This window comes from Pseudorca crassidens, chromosome 10 (genome assembly GCF_039906515.1).
Source record: "Pseudorca crassidens isolate mPseCra1 chromosome 10, mPseCra1.hap1, whole genome shotgun sequence".
Lineage (NCBI taxonomy): Eukaryota > Metazoa > Chordata > Mammalia > Artiodactyla > Delphinidae > Pseudorca > Pseudorca crassidens.
Window position 1 is genome coordinate 36,064,759 of NC_090305.1, and position 20,103 is coordinate 36,084,861.

Here is a 20,103-nt window from a genome sequence, read left to right on the forward strand (position 1 = left end):
GAGCCAGGACGAATTTTAAAAGATTTAAAAATTCTAAAGGACAAAAGATTTTAAAGACCAGCCTCCGGCTGTGGGAAGAAGGCTCAGCGTGAAGGAGGGAGCATGGAGAAGCCGCAAGGCCCTGGCTGGCAGTGGCCGCTCAGAAGTTTCCAGGTGGGGAGGCAGCAGTAAGGACAGGTCTGTGGAAAAGGATCATTAACATGAGTGCCTGATGGCGGCAGCATCAACCCCAGGGCCCACACCACCAGGGCCAGGAAGGGACGCACCCTCTAGGACGGGGCTGTATTTCACAGTTCACAAACCATCAACCCGCCCACTGCTGCCATATGCCAGGACACCTTCACTTTAGGGGCCAGGGACAGCTCTCTGCCTGCACAGTCAGGCACCTGCAGGGCCTGCCAGTGGGACCCTTGTCCTCCCTGAGCCGGTCCCTGGCTCCCAGCCCACTCTCCCCTCCCTTTCAGAGACCCTGACCCGCTTCAGGAGACAGAAGTTATCTGGTAATACTGTGGGGTGAGTCAGCTTGCGGCATCACTGCTTCTAGAAGAAACTGCATTTTAAGAGACTTCCCCAGAAAGAGAAACAAAAGCCTGAAAATGTAATGATGGGACTTTCAGCAGTGGGAGGAGCAGTGTCCCAATAGCCCCCTGGCTCATTTATGAACAAAATCAGGAAAGGACAAAGGCAGAGAACGGGAGGCACCAGGTCTGATTTAAGCAACTAGAAGGGCCCCCAAATGTCTCTCTTATCTGCTGCATGGATGCCTGGAATTCTTCACCAGGGGTTGAGTCTTCTGATATAAGAGCAAAACCAGTCTTCAGGAGTTGATGACCCCAGAGCAGTTATGGTGATCTGGGCTGACTCCATGGAGAGTGAGACTTATATCAGAAGCTTCTCTGGAAACCCATTTAGATGGGAGGAAATGGGGAGAAAAGAGGAGGCAGAGGGGCCAGGGGAAGGGAGAGGACATCGCAAAGGGGCCCAAACTGTCGAAGCGCCACGTACCCAGGACGCAGCCCGCAGCAGTGTGACCCTAATAACAGCCACTTGCCACCGCTGGCACAGGGTGTGGCATACAGGAGGCACTCGAATTGATGTTTTCCTTCCTACCTGCTCCTTTCGAACCCTCTCTGCAGGCTGCTCACTCACAGAATCAGGTTTTGAACACCTGCTGTATGCCTGACACCTCTGAACGTCACAACCACCTTACAAGGTAGGCACAGCAAATCCCACTTTACAGATGAAGCAACTGAGCCTCTGAGAGGCCACGTGACTTGCCCAAGGTCATCCAGCCAGGAAGTGGCAGAATCAAGATTGCAGCCCTCGTGGGGCTTCCCTGGTGGCACAGTGGTTGAGAGTCCGCCTGCTGATGCAGGGGACACGGGTTCGTGCTCCGGTCTGGGAAGATCCCACGTGCCGCGGAGCGGCTGGGCCCGTGAGCCATGGCCGCTGAGCCTGCGCGTCCAGAGCCTGTGCTCCGCAGCGGGAGAGGCCACAACAGTGAGAGGCCCGCGCACCGAAAAAAAACCAAAAAGGTTGCAGCCCTCAGCTCTTGGCCTCCAGAGGCCAAAAGTCAGCAGCCAAATTCACTGCTAACAGTCAGCAATGGCCATGTGCCATTTATCTGCCCTTCCTCCAGGCTTGGACTTGCCAACATTCAGCATCCTCCCAGCAGGTCCTCTTGCCAGTTTGGGCCCCTGGCACCCTGCCATTCCTGGGCCCTCTGCTCAAGGCAAGCTGGGAGGGTAGGGAGGCAGTGTGTGCACAGATGTATGTGTTACTGGAACAGTGTCAAGGGATCACTGCGTCCCTGCGAAGCTCAGTGAGCCTATACGAGTGCGTCTGTCAATTATCCTTCATTAGCAGCAAATACTAAAAGCCAGGGCTGGTTCCTGGCCGGGCTGCGGTCCCCAGGTGCCCATCTTGGCTGGAGATGGGGTGGGTGTGGGCACTGTCCGGCTTATCAGCCCAGCTTTATCTGGCCCAGGTGCTGCTGATCATAGCCAGAGGCTTGGCTCTGGTCTTGTCAACACCAGGAGGCAGCCAGCCGCATGCCAGGAGGCCTAGGGATATTTCATTAAGTCAGACCCTGGTGCTGGAACTAAAACCCCCAATTAAACACTTCCCCTCCCGGAAACCACAGCGGCGTCTGTAATCAAGCTAACAGCCGCCCTTCCACGTGGACGCGGGCACTCAGGGCTGTGGAGAGCCGCTCATGAATCCATTAGCTCCTGCATCCTGGCAACAGCAATGGTCAGCATGGACTCCTGGGCCCCCAGCTCCTGGGCCCCCATCTCCTGGGCCGGGAAGCCAAGATTCAAAGCGGGCAGTCATAGGCCCTCCCCAGAGTGCTGGAATGAGGGTCAAAGGCAGGGCTCGAACTGAAGGTGTCCGCTTGGGGTGGGGGTGAGGGGCAACGCATCACATCACAGCCTAGGAGAAGGAGCTCGGGTTCTGAACGACAGACTCAAGGTCAATCCTGGTTCTGCCCTCAACCAGCTATGGGACCTTGGGCAGACCTCCCCAGGTCTCAATTTCCTCATCTGTAAAATGGGAACCCTGATAACTTCCCAGGTCTGTGGTGTGAGGATTAGGAGATAAAGCATGTGAAGTGCCTGGTACCTGGTTGGCCTTCAAACTAGAGTCACAGTGAAAGACCTGCTGCCACCACCCCTGCCCGCACCAATTCCTCAAAAGAGTACCCCTTCCCTGGGGGCGGGCTGGAGCTTAGGACACCGCCTCAGCCGGAGCTCCTCCAGGGCCAAGCTGGGGCCTCGGTTTCCCTCTGGCAACCCCGGCCTGCTGTACAAGCTCCAGGGAGGCACCTGTCAGAGTTTCCAAGAACTGTGAGTTATAGACAATTTTTAAAACATTTTATGACTCTCCTATAATTAGAACCAAGCTAACAGGTAGGGATCAGAAGGGGGTGCAGCTAATGAGACTGGAATGATTTGTAATGAGCAGATCAGCTGTTTGTGGTTAAACAAGGCTGCTGGAGGGCACTCGGGTGGCAACAGGCTCTCTGAAGCCACTCCAGCCTTCTGGTTTACAGAGAAAATCTTGTGGACGCAAGGCATCTCCTTTGAACGCCTTCCTTCCTTGACTCACCTGTTCCCACCCTCTCTGTGCAATCCCCAGTTCTGAATTAGAGGGGTCAGAATTCAAGGACTTGGCTGGCTTCCCTGGGATACTGTATAGTTCTGAGGCCTGGCCTGGCCCCATCTCTGAGCCTGACATCCTCCCTCCCTGGAGGGCACCTTTTCCCCCTTCTCCATCTGCCTGTTCTTCCAGGCCTGGCCCCGATATCACCTCCCTCTGGAAGCCTTCCTGGTGCCACACCCCAGGCAGAAGAGGTGGCTCTGACCTCCCTCAGCACCACTTCCCAGGCCCCTGAGCTGACCTCTTCAGCCCCATGGGGAAGATCACTCCTTCTCCCCAACACCCACATACTCACACACCCCTAAGGTCTCACTGACATCCCCAGCTCCTGACACAGACCTGCCCCGGGGAATTGTTCTGAATTTAATTCTTTCTCTAGTCACTCATTCTTCTTCCCTGCTCTGCACCCCAGAAGGCTGACCCCTGTGGACAGCATCACTTGGGCTCTTTGCCCTCCGCTGGGTTTGGCCAATGGGAGGCACCAGCAGAAGGTAGGAGGGTGGAAGGAGAGAGAGGCTGGGGTATGTCTCCCTTGCTCCCTTCTTGCCTTGATTCTGAGGTTCTGGCAGTGGCACTGCCTCTCTGTGGCCAAGGCCCGGCCCTGCTGGTGGCCTCTGCATCACCACGACCTCCAGCTGTTCCTGCCCCACTCGGGTCTAGGGATGCTACAGCTTCCCACTGTTGTGGTCCTTGGTGCTTTACGTACCTCTTTGGCCCCTTAACCCTGCCAGCCTCTGAAGTGGCCCCTCCATTGAATTCTTTTCAAATTCCCAGCTGAGTGTGTTTTCTGCCAGGACCCTGCCTGAGACCCGTCCCCCTTGTTTCTCCCCACTTCGAACTCCCACTATGACGTTTTTCCACAGTCTACCCCCTTGATCAGCCCAAGAAAGTTCCAGAACTGCCCCCTTCCTGCTCCCCCATGCTCTGGGAGGGGGTGAGGGGAGCCCCTAGTGCCAGCTTCTGCCAAGCGGAACAGCCAGGACAGGCCAGAGGCAGCAATTATGTTGCAGGAGCCCACGGTGGGTGTCTCTGCAGGTCCCTAACTCAGAGAGAGGGGAGAGGGAGGCAGAGTCTGTGATGCCACGTGTCAGAAAAGTGAGTGAATTAGCTTGGTGAGTCAAGGGAGGGGGGCGGGGGCTGGCAGGGGGCCTGCACAGTGGCCGCTATCTTCACGGAGAAAGCAATAAAACCGTGTTCGCTCATAAACGGGCACCACCAGGACCTATTTCCTGCTCAAATAAAATTAAAGGTGATGGATGGAGCCGCGAGCGACAGGCAGAGCTGGGGACAGCTTAGTGCTGAGTGATGGGCCCTGTCCTGCGCCTGGCTCCCTGGGGTCTAGAGGCCCGGCCCCAGCTGGACAGACAGCCAGTCCCAAACCACTGGTGAGCAAGGAAAGGGTGCGTATTGCGGGAAGTGGACGAGGTAAGTCAGGTAGGTGGAAGAAATTAACAGCAACCATTTTTCAAGAACCTACAATCCTCCCAACACCCCCATCACCTGGCTTTATCCCACCTCCCACATGGCAAGCTGAGGCACAGAGAGGTCTAGAAATTCACTCAAGCTCACACAGCCACTCAGAGCAGCATCAGGCAGAACCGTAAGACTGTACAACTCGACGTTTTCATCTCCAGGGAGAGGGCAGGCAGCTCACTGCCCTCCCTCAGGGTGTGCCCAGCCAGCAGAGGCCCAGGCCACTCGCCTGTCCCCATGCCCAGAGCCACGTGCACAGGAACACACACACACGCACACATACGTGCCTGCACACTGGAGGAAGCCTGGTGTAGCAGTGAAACATGCTCACTCTAAACCAGACTCCTCGGCTTATTCCTGGGTCTGCTACTCACTTGCTGTGTGAGCTTGGAAAAGTCACTTAGCATCTCTGTGCCTCAGTCTCCTCCTCTGTAAAAGGGGAGGGTCACCAGAGTGCTTGCCTCGCAGGGTTGTTGTGAGGGTTAAATGAGTGTAGGTGTGTAAAGTGCTTACAGCTGGCCGCAGAAATGCTGCGTGAAGGGCACTGATCCGCTCTGTGTCTTACGCAGGCGCCTGCCTCTTTCCAGGCCCAGGCTCTCCCTGTGCACCTCAGGGTGGGGTGGGTATACTGGGAGGGAACAACAGGAGAGAGTCTCCTCAGGACTTCTGCCTGGGCTTCATCTGACTCCAGTCCGGTGTTCTGAGGTGAAGCTCACACCAGGCCCTGCCAGGTGCCCTGATGTTCCGCTAAGGGGCTGCCTCTCCCAGGAAGCCCTCTAGCTTCCCAGAGTATGACCTCAATCACACCTGCTTCTGGGCCAGTTTCTGCTTGGTCTCAGGCCCCTTCGGTGCACTGTAATTAAGAGCACAGGCTGGCTTCAAATCCTGGCCCTGCCATTTACCACGTCATCTGGAGCGAGTGACTTAAACTTTCTGGGGCCTCAGTTTCCCTATCTGTACAAAACAAGCATACCCACGGGGTAGCTGTAAAGATTAAATGAATACTCGGCTTTTAGGGCAGGACTGGGCACAGAGCAGGTACTTAACATCATTATTATAAAGGAGTACCCTTTCTCCCTTCCTGAGACCGTGAGCTCTTTGAGGCAAGGGCGCTTGTCTCCTGTTAGCCTCCCTGGTGCCTGGGACAGGGGGGTGGGTGTTGGGGGGCACATTAACTCCCCCTCCAGTCAGAGCTCCCCCTGCAGCCTCTGTAGATCTCTGTACTCCAAAGAGCCTCAGCTTTCCCAGTGCAGGCTGTCCCCTGCAGACAGGAGTGAGCCGGGGAGGGCCTGGGGGGGCAACTTCACCAAGGCCCCGATCACTACTCCCGTCTGGGTTCATCTGAGCAGTGAACCCCTGAAGAGTCAGGAGGTGGCTACAGGCTACTACCAGGTGGGCGGTACCTACAAACATACACATTACACACACACACACACACACACACACACACACACACACACACACGCATCAGAGCAATGACACCTCTGAGTAAACCTACCCCACACCGAACCCCCAGGAACTGTTCCTACCTGACTCCTTTCCTGATGCAGGAGGGTGCTCATTTCTTTCTTAAGTCAGATGCCACGATTTCCCCACAGACCCCACCTGCCAGATGGGCCTCAGGCCCAGGTCACACTGATGCCACCCCCTACTGCTCCCCACCCCCAGGGAAAGAAAGGCAGACCACCGGGAGGAGGCCCAAAGACCTCCTGGAGCAGGGAGGCTGCGTCTCAGGGGAAAGGAGGCAGCACGAGCCCCGTGCCAACTCCACTCCCACCCCAGCCTCCTGGGCACAGGGTGGGGGAGGGAACTCACCGCTGCTGGCCCAGGGCAGATACCAGGGGCAGCTGACGTTCACGAAGGAGCCCGGCGGCCCATCCGGCCAGCAGGCATAGTCATCAAAGGTCCGGTTGCAGAACAGGCCTGGTGCAGCGGGACGATGGCATCTGAGTCCCAGCCTGGCTGGGGCACTTCCCCCCAAGTTCCCCACCGGGGAGGCTGCCCGGCAGAAACCTGTGCTCGGCTCACCTCCACTGGGGCTTCCTACCCACCCAGCACATTCCCACCCAGCAGGTGCCACTTATCAGCAAAGTACTTAAGGTCTCTGTTTTCTCACCTGGAAAATGGGGTTGATCCCCAGCCCACAGGGCTTTGTGGGGACAAATAGCATAGCTAGCATAGATAACTGAGCATAGTAAGTGCTCAATAAACGATCCTCATGGGCCTGTTATTAAATTACACACCACGGATGAGGGGGACGGTAGCTCTCCAGGCTAAGAGAACCCTCCTCAGGTGACTGGGTCATGACTGCAGGTCAGGACTGGAACACAGGCCTATCAGTCCTCTGCTCTTTTTTTTCTTTTATTTAACATCTTTATTGGAATGTAATTGCTTTACAATGGTGTGTTAGTTTCTGCTGTATAACAAAGTGAATCAGCTATATGTATACATATGTTCCCATATCTCTTCCCTCTTGCGTCTCCCTCCCTCCCACCCTCCCTATCCCACCCCTCTAGGTGGTCACAAAGCACCGAGCTGATCTCCCCATGCTATGTGGCTGCTTCCCACTAGCTATCTGTTTTACATTTGGTGGTGTATATATGTCCATGCCTCTCTCTCGCTTTGTCACAGCTTACCCTTCCCGCTCCCCGTGTCCTCCAGTCCATTCTGTCTGTCACTCCCCCTAAACGTTTATTACCATAAGTACGTGGGTTGGGCCTCCTGCCCTGACAGGCTGGGAAGTGCTGAGGAGGAGGCAGAATAGAAAGGCCAGGTGTCTGCTCCTGAGGGGCCCCAGCCAGGGGCGAGGGGGAGCACAGCAGCAGCGAGGCCGCACCCCCAGGCGTAGGGGAGATGAGGGGTCCTAGAGAGGCGAATGATGCCCAGCCAGGCGTGGGGCCTCCCAGCGCCGTGGAGAGCTGGTTGGGCGCACTCACCTGTGGCTGGGGGCGGAGCCTCGGTCAGGAAGCGCTGGCACTGGCGTTGGTATTCTCGCCATTTCTCCACTGTCTCCGAGAGGGACACGGTGGCACCCTGGGGAGAAGAAAGAAAAGGGGGCCCCTTAGGTCCAACCAACCTCTCTTTTATGCCCAACCCCACACACACACTTGGTTTCTTGATGTCCAGGGGACCTTAGAGCCCCAAACTCCACAGGCTTTTGCCATCTCTGAAAGAGGGTGACAACACAAAGAGGGGCTCCAGGTGGATGTTTTTATATCTTTGTCCCTCCCAGGGCACAGCCTGGGGTGTAGTAAATGTCCAGCCAGTGGCTACTGAAAGGACACTGTTGGGGGTGAGCGGGGGAAGGGCCACGGGCTGGGCGTGTGTCTCATTCATGGTTTCCTCTGCCCTCACCCAGCAGAGAGCGTTCCTGAGGGCCCTGGGCTTTGTGACTGCCACGGGCTCCTTTCCAGCACCCAGTCAGCCTTCCCGCGAGGTTCTCACACTTTCATCCACCGGTCTTGAAGGCAACACGCAGGCCCAGAGTGGGAGAGGGGCTCAGTCAAGCAAGGTCACACAGCACCCCAAGGAGCAGAGCTAAGGCTAGGACCTGGAGTCTCCCAGATCAGTGCCTGTGACGCAGCAGTGGAAGGTGTGGGCTGAGGTGGGATTCAGCGCTGGTAATGCTGACCGCTAGCATCCCTCCTGCAAAATGCAGTCACGTTACCTGGGAGGTCAACATGACCCCCACCGTCTCAGCTCTATCAACTGTGGGAGAAGTCCTGAGGACATGGGGTGAAGGGGTCAGAAAAGTTCCAGAACACAGAGACTGGGTCTGCAATGGGAGGGGTCCCCCTCTCTGTGAATAGATAAGGTAACAGAACTGGCTTTTTAGCAGAGACCCAAGCAGATGCACCCAGGTGAGAATTATCCACGCCCAGACCTTTTCGGGTACTTCTTTAGATACGTCTTGGGACTATGTTTCTTTTTTATTTGTATTTTTTCCTGAACAGGCTTAAGATTATAAATATTCCTCCTTTAGAGCCTTCAGACACACAGATGACCAGGGAGCCCCTTGTATAAAATTCAGGACCTATACATAATTTAAAACAAAATTTCACTTTTGGAAATCACAAAAATATACATGCGCGCCGAAATGAAAACAGCGTCATTTCGGGAGTTTGCACCACCCTTGACGGGTGGTGCCCTAAGCACACTGGATCTGGTGTCCGGGTAATCCTGCCCAGATTTGGGCTGCACTGGGGCTTACAAGACGCTTCCCGTAAAGACACAGGTTGTCTTGGGCTCATCCCTGGCGGCACAGGAAGCCCTAGGGAGGGGACAAAGCTCGCTTGACAAGCAAGGGGACAGTCTTGGAGTGAGTGTGCTGAGGCCACAGGCAGAGCTACCTAAAAGACAGTGCTCTTCTGAGCGCAAAGGTCAAGTGTATTTGTTAAACAAATAAATAAGGAATCAAACCCAACAGCGAAGGCAGTGTCAATTTTAGCTACAACTGAGGGGTCAGCGCAGTTTTCACTAGTGCCAGTCCTGGTGGATCCACTCCCCGACCCCCACCCGCCTTCCTTCTCCTCCCCGGAATGCAGCAGGTGCTGGTGGTCAGGGCAGGGAGACCAGGGAGAAATCCCACCTGATCTCTCTAGGAGGAAAGCAGGCAGCAAGCAAGGTCACTGCTGGGAACTGGGGCAGAAGGTGTGTCTGGGGCAGGGAGCGTGGACTAGGAAGCCCATGGGAAACCAGAAGTCTCAGGGTGGCGAGAAAGGCAAAGGACAGCACCAGGAAGCCAGCCTGGCCACCAGCGCCCCGGAGAGCCTCGAGACAGAAGCAGCCCTGTCACCTGCTCGGAGCAGAGCCTCGGACAAGAAACTATCTTCAGACGGGGGCTCCCTGAGGGCAGGGCTGTGTCGCCCTCAGGCTGGGGCTCCTTAAGAACAGGGGTTGTGTCCCCCCTGAGACAGCTTCCTGACAACAGGGGTCCACCGTCTGCCTCCTGCCCCAGCTGAAGTTCTCCAAATACTGCTCACCGCACCCCCCCTGCCCAAACACACGAACTACCAGACCTCTGGCCTCTCCCCACCTGGCGTTTATGGAAGTAATAGTGTGCCAGGCTCTGGGTGGGGGGACGGACTGGGGGAACATGGGGAGCACAGAGATGAAGGCCAGAGCCTTGGCCTGAGAGAGTCCCCAGGCTACTCGGGGATCGGGTGGGAGTAAATGCTCTTCAGGACACAGCAGAGAAGGCAGCGGTGAAAGTGCTCAGGGAATGGCTGGGGCAGGGCTCGGTGAAGACTTGAGAGCCCTGGGGGACGCCGGGGATTGTAAGCTGGGGTTGGCGGAGGGAAGGGGTGTAGGGAGAGACTGGGCCCAGCAAGGGCAGAGGGTAGGCATTTCAGCAGGAGGACCCAGCAGGAACAAAGGGGCAGAAGTGGGGACGTCGGTGCTCTGGTGAGCGAGCAGAAGACAGCCTTGGACTGATGTTCAGGAGAATTTTCTGGGCCAGGGAGAGAGCAGTAGGCAGGACCTGGGACAGATGTGAGGCTCCGGTCTGGAATGAGGCTGGGGTCACCCGGTGCAGCAGGGCCCAGGGGCTCAGGGGAATACAGTTACACAGAGAAGCGTGAATAGCCCTGGCTTTGGGCTCAGAGCCAGGCCTGACCCTGGCTCTCCGGTAAATTAAGTTTGTGACCTTGTGCAACAGTTTTAACTTCTAGCCTGAGCTCACACCTGCACAAATTGGGAATAACGATAGTCCCTGCCTCCCCGTGAGCATTAAGTGAGTTAATGCTTAGAAGGGCCCCTGGCACGTGGAAAATCCACAGTCAATGGCAGCTGTCTTCGATTTCTGCTGTTGACAGGAGACGGCAGAGCAGACCGGGCGGCCAGGCTTCCCGGGGAGTCCGGGTCCCACCCCTCCCTCATTTCCAGGAACAACAAACTCCCAGCAGGAAGAAAGGAGCATATTTTCCTGCCAAGGACCGATCATCCTGCTTAATTTGTGGCATCTTCCAGCTGCAACATAGCCATTAGCAAAGCCTCCATGCCCAAGGGCAAGGAACCGTGAGGAGGGGCAAGGCCCTGCCCACCAGCCTCAGACCCATTTCCTCCTCCTGTGATGTGAGTCCCCACTCCAGGCCTGGTGAGGAGGGGCTGGGGGTGGTAAGTGGTGGGGAGGATGCAGTGGTGGAGGCCCCTGCCCCTCAGAGGCAGCAGAGCTGGCCAGGAGATCAGGGCAGCAGTGGGGGGCCCAGCAGACCAGGGTGAGGGCAGCTTGGCAGTTTTTAGAATCAGGACTCACCAGGCTTCATGGGAGTTCTCTGATGGGGGGGGGGGTAAAGGCAAATGGGGGCAATGCCTGGGGCGGAGTTTACAGTAAGGAGAGGGCGTCTCTCAGATCCAGGTGTTCGGGAAGGAAGCAGCAGGTGACAAAGAAGATGCCAGGAAGGAGTGGTGGCAGAAGAGAGCACTGGACAGAGAGTCACACGTCCTTGGTTTAAATTCCAGCTTTGTCTGTTAACGTGGGACTGATGGGACAAATTTTAATCTTCTGGGACCTCAGTTTCCTTATCTGTAAAATGGGCATATCGTTCTTTTCAAAGAGTTCCTGTACAGATCCAGCAAGATAAAGTAGTGAAAACCCTTAGGAATTATCCAGCCCTGTACGAGTGAGCAGTGTTCTAAGGAAGAAGAGCAGGACGAGAAGGATGTGGAGAGGGTGAGGGGCTTTCCAGCACCCCAGGACGGCATGCTTTCTCCAAACACTGGCTGCTAATGTGAAGAATTCCTCCGGCAGTTTAATTTCTCAGTGTGAATAAGTGCACCAGATTCTTTCCTTTTCTGGTAACCTTTTTGATTGAGAGGAAGGAGGAAAGAGAGGCCACTAAGGTGGGAAAAATGGGAGAGGGCCTCCCCAAAGGAAAAAGAGGGCTCCCATGACAACTCTGGCGCCTCCCAACAGATGCAGCCCTGCATCTTCCCTGCAGCTCCTCCCAGGACCCCTGCCTCCTTCTTCTCTGCCCAACTTCCGGAGCCCAACCATCCCCGAGGCCCTCTGAGACCTGGAGGGATGGTGCTGCTGGACCCTGGGCTCTTGGCCCCATTTTTTTTCCTTATAGACTCCAGATACATGAGCAGAAGGGCAGGGAAAGGAAGACCACACACACATTCTCACGTGCACCAGACCCCTCACATGGATACACTGTCACACACATTACCACACGTGTGTGGAGCACATGCTTACATACTAAGACATGACACGGAGTCTCTCTCCCACACATGAACACATAGACTGTCAGGTACACACACACGTACACACACACACACACACACACACACACACCCCTTGACTGACATATACTAAAGTCACACTGTCACATGCATAAGTACAGAGAAACAGACACACATTCTGTCACAAGCACACTTTTCTCACCCACACACACACTGGCAGACACTCATTCACACACTAAGATGTCTCTCTCATACACACACAGACCTTCCCATAGATGCAGTATCACACTTGGAGTCACAAACACATACACACTGTCAGACACACAATGACATGCTGAGATGTTTCATACACGGGGACTCACAGGCAGGCTGTCACACAGAGGGTCACATCCAAGTACGGAGGAGAAACAGGGGTTCATGCAGCCCACACCCCTCTCCCCCTGGTCCCTCTCTCTCTATCTGTCTCTATCCTGTATCTCTGTATCTATCTCACACGCACAGAGGAATCTGTTCAGGGGCAGGCTGCAGCTAAGGAGAGCCTGTTCTTCCTCAGAGCAAGGCATCCAAGGGCAGGATGTGGTTTCTCGGTTGCTCTGCCCTGGCCCCCACCAGACTCCATGTCTGGGAGGGAGCCCAGCTCAGGACAAAGTCCATGGTGACCGCCGCGCACCCTGGACTCCATCCACCCTTCACTAGAGTGCAGAGGCAGGGGGCCTCTGACAGCCCCCCTCCCAGCCCTCTTCCCCTGCCCTGGAGAAGGCTTCCAGATTCCCGAGGACAAGCGGGTCAGATCCCCCAAGTGACTAAAGCTGCCATTTCTGGGCGCCAGTGTCCCAACCCTCTCCATTACCCCATGGGGCAGGGCTGGTGATCCCTATTTACAGATAAGGAAACAGAGGTTCCGGATGGTCAGATGTCCTGCCCAAGATCACCAGCTAACCGCAGACCTGATATTTGAACCCGGTTTTGTGTGGTTCTAATTTGGAGTGTCAAAGTCTTGCCCGTCTCCTCAGTAGACCAGCTCCCTCACAGGGGTCTTGCGGAGGAAAATTATAGGGGAGGGGGTGGTCCTTCCCGGCAACAATGAAGGAGTAACCTAGGTCCCCTTCTTCAGAGGGCAGTTCTGCCACCCTCCTGCCGGAACCCCCTTCCAGCCTGGCCAGCCTGACTGTGGGCAGCTCACTCCATTTTCCCTTCAGTCCCACTTGGGTGAGCAGGTATTAGGCACCAGCCCAGCCCCACACCCCTTTGTCCTCTCTGTTCCTGGACTGCTGGGTTCACCTTACACAGGGAACCCTCCTTTTCTGAGATTCGTCCCCACCGGCAGTGACATGAAGGGAGCAACCTAGTCTTGCTGATTTCATGAACAGAAAATAGAATACAGAATCCACCATTGTTTAGAGTCACACGCGGGCATGAGGTTGTGTCGCAATTACTGCAGTCTGACCTCAAAGCCTGTCACTCAGATCTCCACGGGTCAGGGATGCTCACAGCAGGGCAACCCCCGAAGCTCCCCCTCTCTGCTCACAGCCTGGCTCATCCTGCCCTTCTCTGTCACCCCAGGACTGTTATGGCCCCAGGATATTGGGCTTTTGGCCCAGGGCTGAGGAATGAGGGGTGGGAAGAAAGGGCAGGTTCAAGGAGCCTGACTCCCCTGGGCAAAGGAACTCTGGGGAGAAGACAGGCAGCATTCAGAACCTCTCCTCTTCCCTTAATCCAAAGCCAGTCTGCAAATGGCCTGGAGCAGGATGGGACCAGGCAGCAGAGCCTTCCGCCCCAACCCTGCCCCAGCCGGAGGAGGAGGTAAAGGTGAGAGAGAAGCAGGTAGTGGGTCTGCAGTTCTGGCTCCCAAAAGATCCCACGCACACCAGGGAAGCCAAAGTCTGGCTGAGCGTTGGGGGGACAGTGGTGTGGAAGGAGATGCCTCCTGCAGCTGGGGGCAGTAGCTGGGCTGGGGACAGGGAGAGGGAGGGAATGAGACTGGAAAAAAACGTGGGGGCTGAAGAAGGGCTGGCACCTTAGCTGGGAGGCATATCTGTCCACATCTGGATTCTCAGCCAGGGGTGGAGTCGGCAGTCATCAAAGACCCCTCCTCCCGCCTTCCACCTGCGCTGGGACAAATTTCAAGGCCCGTGAAAGCCCCCTCCCCAAAGCTCTTCAGGTCTGGGGGTAAGAGTGGGAGGTCACGGGAAGACACGGCTCTCTGGCACAGGAAAGCCTGCACCTCCTCTCTGCTCAAGCATCTCACAGCATCTCTGGACAACTCCTCTCCTAAAGCAGGCTGACCACAGCCCCCAGCCCAGGAGCCTGGAGGCAGGAAAGGCAGAGAGGGGCTGCAGGGGTCCACCTGTGGTCAGCCCTCCAAGGGCATCCAGGAGGCCAAGGTGTCTCCACGTGTCCCAGTATGGGCTCTGGTGCATGTTGACCACCAAGGGGGTCAAAATGGGGGTGTGTCAGGCGAGTGTGTGAGGGGAGGCCTGCCTGCTTCTAGAGGAGCAGGGAGCCTTCTAGCGTTTGCCTTGGCGCAGAGCTGGGGACAGGGGTGGCTCTCGAGTTCCAGCTGGGAGGTCAGGGGGAAGGACAGCAAGTTGCCACCTTAGGGTACCTGGGGCTATGAGTCAAAGGCTGTGCTGGGGGGCTGGTGCGGGGGGATAGAGCTGGGGGTCCACGCCCAGGCCTCTCTGCCTTCCCAGGGGGTCTTTGATAGCGGGGCACGGCGGGGAGGGGTCTGGGGCACAGTGGAAAAGGGGAGGTCGGGGAGCTCGGGCTGTGGCCGGGCCGCTGGCACGCGTTTGCGGCAGACGGAGTTGGGAAAGTGGTCGAGGGGAGATGCGGCGCAGAAGTCAGCGCACGGCGGCCGCGGGACAGCCGGTGGCCCGGCAGAGGGGCCCGGGCGGCCAGGAAGGGGGCGCCTGGCCGGGGCTGCGGGAGGCGTCCGCCGTCCGAGACCCCACCTCAGACACCCAACTCTCCAGGTCCAACTCCCCGAGGCTTGGGTTCCCGCCGCCCGCGGTCGCGGAGTTTCGCTCAAGTCGCAGCCGCCGCTGCCCGGACGCCGCGCCCGCAGCGGCCCACGCCGCCGCCTCCCCCGCCCCGGGGCCCGCGGGTCTCACCTGGGGGCGGGGGCCGGCCCTGCCCACCGCCCCGAGCAGCAGCAGCGCCAGGCGGAGCGGCCCGGGGGCGCCGGCCATGGCAGGGCTTTCAGGACTGGGCCATCGCTGCCACCTGCGGAACCGCGCACGCCACTGAGCCCGGGCGGCGCGGGCGCGGGGGAGGAGCCGCCGCTGGGCCGCCCCGCCCGCAGGAGGGGCCGGGTGGGTCCCGGCTTTCCGCCCCCGCCCGCGGAGGCCCCTGGGCCCGGCCACCTCCGGACCGGAGGTCCCGGGCCCTGCGCTCCGGGCTGGCGCCGCTCGGGTTCGGGCAGTGCAGGAGCCGGGCCGCCCCCACCCCACAGCCGGCCTTCCTCCCGGATCCCCCCGCTAAAGAAAGCCAAACCACCCCACAGCTGTCCAGGATACCCCGTAGGGAACTGAGGTGGAGAAGCGCACGGGACTTGGCCAAGGTCACACCGCCAGTCAAACCCCTTCCGAAAAGTGTAACCCCAAGAGCTGCGAGTGGCGAGTAAGACAGATCCACCCGGAGGGGTTACCCGGTCCCCAAGACCTCTCCTTATTCCCGGGTTCTGTCCCGAAGGCAGCCCTGGGACAACCAAGGTTGGGGGGACAGTGACAAATGGATCAATGGAGCCCTGCCGGTGGGGAGGGTCTAGAAGGTCCCCGACTCCCGCAGCCCCCATGGCCCCTGCTCTGAATCACTGGGGCTCTTATAACCCCCGTGTCCCTGGGATAACGTGTGCCCAAGGCTGTCCTCTGTGCCTCCTGCGTCTCTGTCTCCCTGCTTCGTGGAGGCTCTGTATTATACCTGCCTTTGTAACACCCCCCTCAACCCCCAACGCAGTGCAGGCCAGGGAGTAGGGTGGGACACAGGTTCACCCTCACCCGGGCTGTGGAAGACAGTGCTAAGAAGGCACTGACTTTCTGTTCCCTAAAGCCAGTGTGGAGTGCCAGTGGGAAAAGGGAATTACACCCCTCTCCCAAAAGAACTTTGATGTCACTATTAGGAAGCGGGGTGGGCAGCAGCGCTCAGCTTTGACCTACCACGGGGCATGTCTGGACCATTCCAAAGGGAAAGGGAGCAGCTGATGGAGTAGCTGCCCCTCAGGGAGAGAACAGGACTTCTCAAATCTCAGAGCACCGAGGAGGGGAGGAAGGGGGAGGGGGAGGGGGGAGGAGGCCTCCAGTGGGAGGAACCAGGGGCTCCCATTTGCCAAGAGAGGTCTTCCTGTCCTGCAAGCTCCCTCTCACTACCTGAGAGTCATTTGTTCCCTCCTCTACCCAGAAGTCAGTCTAACAGTCACCTTATGTGCCACTTAGGCTTCGAGTGACAGAAAACCCCTAATAACAGTGGCATAACCAAGGGCTCTGTTATGTAAAGCAAGGCCAGAGGTTCAGCCCAGGGCTGGAGCAAAGGCTCCCTGACCATTAGGGTCTCCAGCTCTTTCAGTTTCCACCATTCTCATGGTTCAGGGCTTCAATCTAATGATCCAAGGTGGCTGCTCCAACTCTGGCCATGATATTCAAATTCCAGCCAGCAGGAAGGAGGAAAGGGAAGATGGGCGCAAATTCCAGCCAGCAGGAAGGAGGAAAGGGAAGATGGGCGCAAATTCCAGCCAGCAGGAAGGAGGAAAGGGAAGATGGATGCAAATTCCAGCCAGCAGGAAGGAGGAAAGGGAAGATGGGTGCAAATTCCAGCCAGCAGGACGGAGGAAAGGGAAGATGGGTGCAAATTCCAGCCAGCAGGAAGGAGGAAAGGGAAGATGGGTGCAAATTCCAGCCAGCAGGAAGGAGTAAAGGGAAGATGGGCGCACCTCCGCCAGTAAGGACACATCCTGAAAGACGCAGCCATCAATTCCACACCCCATGGTCCCCCCTCAGACACATGGGCACGGTTAGCTTTGAAGGAGGCTGGGAGAGTACCCTTAATTCCAAACAGTCACTGGCAAGGTTAAATATTAGGGCTTGTATTACTCTAGAAGAAGGCAAGATAGATAGATAGATAGATAGATAGATAGATAGATAGATAGATAGATAGATAGACAGACAGATAGATAGATAGATAGACAGATAGACAGATAGACAGATAGATAGACAGATAGATAGATAGACAGATAGATAGACAGACAGATAGATAGATAGACAGACAGATAGATAGACAGACAGCTAGACAAATGACTTGCAGGCTCTGCTATATGAGGGCTGGGGGTTGGGGAGAAGAGGAGAGGAGAGAGGAAAATAAGGGGCTAGAACTGAGTCTTTACCATGAAATTATCAACCTCCAAATTACACTTAATAAATATCAGTTGAACACCTGCCATGAGCCACACACTGAACTAGGTCCTGGGCATAAAGTGGTGATGCAGTCCGTATCCTCAGAGGGATAGGAATGGAAGGGCTGGAATACCGCTCTCTAGACTAACACTAACCATGAACAAAAACAATCGCTATCAGTACCACGTACTGAGTTCCCTCTCTGGGCCAGGTGCTGCCGAATGCTTAGTGTGCCCTGATCTCCTCAAGTCTGAGGACCAAGTACTATTATACCCGTTTTATGGATGAGGAGACTGAGGCTCAGGGATAACAGATGAGCTTCTCAGAGAGCAATGCTGGCTTTCACCCTAGGTCCACCTGCCCCGAAGGCTGGTGCAGGAGAGGGGACAGGCTCCAGCTCTGCCAGCCCGTCTTGGGAGCCCTCCCCTGTGGGTCCTTCCTCCTCAGCCCAGACCTCTGGGTCTGGCTCCTAACCCCTATGCCCAAAGCTTCTCCCATGGCCCTAAAGTGGGGTACCCTCAGCTTCCACTAAGAGAACTTGGTTTTCAGGTTATTTTCAGAAATGGGAATGGGAGCAACTGATGTGTGCACCTGAGGAAAAGATGCTGTAAAGGCCCTGGACCTGTGGAGACAGACCCCAGAGCAGGCCTCCCCACCTCCTTTGCTCCTGGATGAGGGGACCCTCTCCTCAGTGGGAAGACCTGGCCAGTGGGCAGAAAGGAGTCTTTCACTTGGGGGAAGGGTGAGGAGGGAGGGAGGGGCTAAGTAGAGGGAAAAAAGAGGGTGGGATGGGGAGAAAAGAAAAAACTGCTAAGAAGGACAGGTGTCTCTTGTCCATATAGTTCAGGTTCCTTTCCAAGCTCCAGGTTCCTAAGAAGCTTGTTTATTTTCCAAAGTTCAAGACCATATCCCCATTCTGGTGGACCAGATGAGGAAAGAGCCAAAATCTTCTAGCCTAGTATAAATACACATGTGCCCCTGCACACAGACACACACACACACACACACACACACACACACACACACACACACCTACACACAGATCTTAAGCTCTGTCAGTCCTGGGTTCAAATCCAGCTCAATCACTCACTGAACATCTCTGAGCCTTGGTCTCACAGTCTGTAAAATGGGGATTAATAAAGGCCAATGTTTACTGAGTACTTGCCTTGAGCCGGGCAGTGTTCCAGGAGCCTCGTGAGTGTTATTCCATTTAATGCTCACCATCGCCCTCACCCTAGTCATCGCCTGGAGAGTCTGAAGGTTTGCTAGGAGGAGACAGAGACCACAGGAGCAGGCCCAGGAATCTGTTCTGCCAGGAGCCAGGGGAATGTGGCTGTCAGCAGCTCCCGGAGTGAAGGAGAATGTCACCAAGGGATGCCCCGAGGCAAGGGCTCCACCCCTCCACTTCCTGCTTCTCTTCTTGCAACCCTGTCCTCTGCTCCACAACCCTGGGTTGTGAAGTGGGATCACTTTTCTCCCCATTTTACAACGGAGGACCCCAAAGTGCAAAGCAGTGGAGTAACTAACCCAAGATAGGTCAAGATAGCCTGAGAGAGCCTGGATGCGACCCTCCCAGACCTCGCACACTGATTGCACAACCACAGTCACACCTCACAGGATTGTTGGACGATCAGAAGCAGCACTTGCCCAGAATCTGGCACTCCTAAGTCCTCGGCAAATGGCAGTGTTAACGCTGCCACCACTGTTATTCCCCATGGCCCTCCCTCTTCCCAGCTGTCACTGCCCCAGCGGAGCCAGGTCTCAGCAAGGCAGCAGGTATGGCTGCTAATGCCCAGGGCTCCAGCTCAGGCCATCCCTTCCCGGTCCAGGTGGCTACAGCCCAGTCCCCGAGGTCTGGGGGAGGGGGGAGGCTAGCTGGACCCAAGAGGCCCTTCCCCCCTGTGCAGTGCCTCTATCGCTGCCCTCCATCCTCCAGCCCAGCCGAGCCTGCCAGGTGCTGGGTCCTGTTCAGCTCTGGGCAGTCAGCTGGGGAGGATTTATAGCCTCTTGAGCTACAGTGATTATTGCTCTCTTGGGCGGATGCAGCACAAAGTATCACAGCATCGGTTTCCTAACTGACTCTTCTGTTGAGGGAGAAGTCAGCGTGATTGCTCCCACTTTACAGGGAGGGAAACTGAGTCCCACAAGAGTCAGGGGATTTGCTTGAGGTCACTCAACAAAGTGTGGGCAGGGTTAGTGGAGCAAGGAAGAGAAAGCAATTGAGGTGAGAACAGCAAAATTCCTCTCTCTTCTCCGCTTGGGGACTCCGGCCAGAAATGACTGGGGCTCCTTCTGTCTCCCCTGGGAGGGATTAGTGTCAGCAGTGGGAAGCAGGTGAGAGAAAACCCAGGGGAGGGAGAGGGTCGTGCAGAGGGGAGCTTAGTGAGAGTGGTAGAACAAGTGAGGGGGCAGGTGTTGCCCTAGGAGCCATCTGTCCCCTTCCTTTTAACAAGAAGATTGCATAGCAGAGCTGGCTGGATGCTCCCCAAATCTGGTGTGTGTTTGTTTCCCGGGGTTGCTATTACAAAGCACCACAAACTAGGTGGCTTAAACAATAGAAATGTATTGTCTCACAGTTCTGGAGGCTGGAAGTCTGAAATCAAGGTGTCGTCGGGGTTGGTTCCTTCTGAGAGTTCAGAGGAAGAATCTGCTCCAGGCCCCTGTCCCAGCTCCTGGTAGCCTCAGGCATCCTTGGCTTGTAGATGGCATTCTCCCCGTGTCTTCACATTGTCTTCCCTCTGTGTACATCTCTGCATCCAAATTTCCCTTTTGTATAAGGATGCCGGTCATATTGGATTAGGGTCCACCTTAATGACCTCATTTTAACTTGATTACCTCTGTAAAGACCCTATTTCCAAACAAGGTCACATTCTAAGGTACTGAACATTATTAGGACTTCGAG

General features: G+C 56.3%; 1 protein-coding gene across 1 annotated transcript in view; it reads right to left on the minus strand.

Annotated features, from left to right (window-relative positions):
* Nucleotides 1–15,046, minus strand: part of GLP1R (glucagon like peptide 1 receptor) — a 37,613-nt gene extending 22,567 nt beyond the window's left edge. Inside the window, exons 1-3 of the mRNA XM_067753079.1 lie at nucleotides 14,928–15,046; nucleotides 7,569–7,665; nucleotides 6,448–6,555 (exon numbers count right to left, since the gene is read on the minus strand). Of these exons, the coding sequence (XP_067609180.1) occupies nucleotides 6,448–6,555; nucleotides 7,569–7,665; nucleotides 14,928–15,005 (283 nt within the window). The 5' untranslated portion in view covers nucleotides 15,006–15,046. The remainder of the gene's footprint in view (nucleotides 1–6,447; nucleotides 6,556–7,568; nucleotides 7,666–14,927) is intronic.
* Between the last annotated feature and the right edge of the window lie 5,057 nt (nucleotides 15,047–20,103).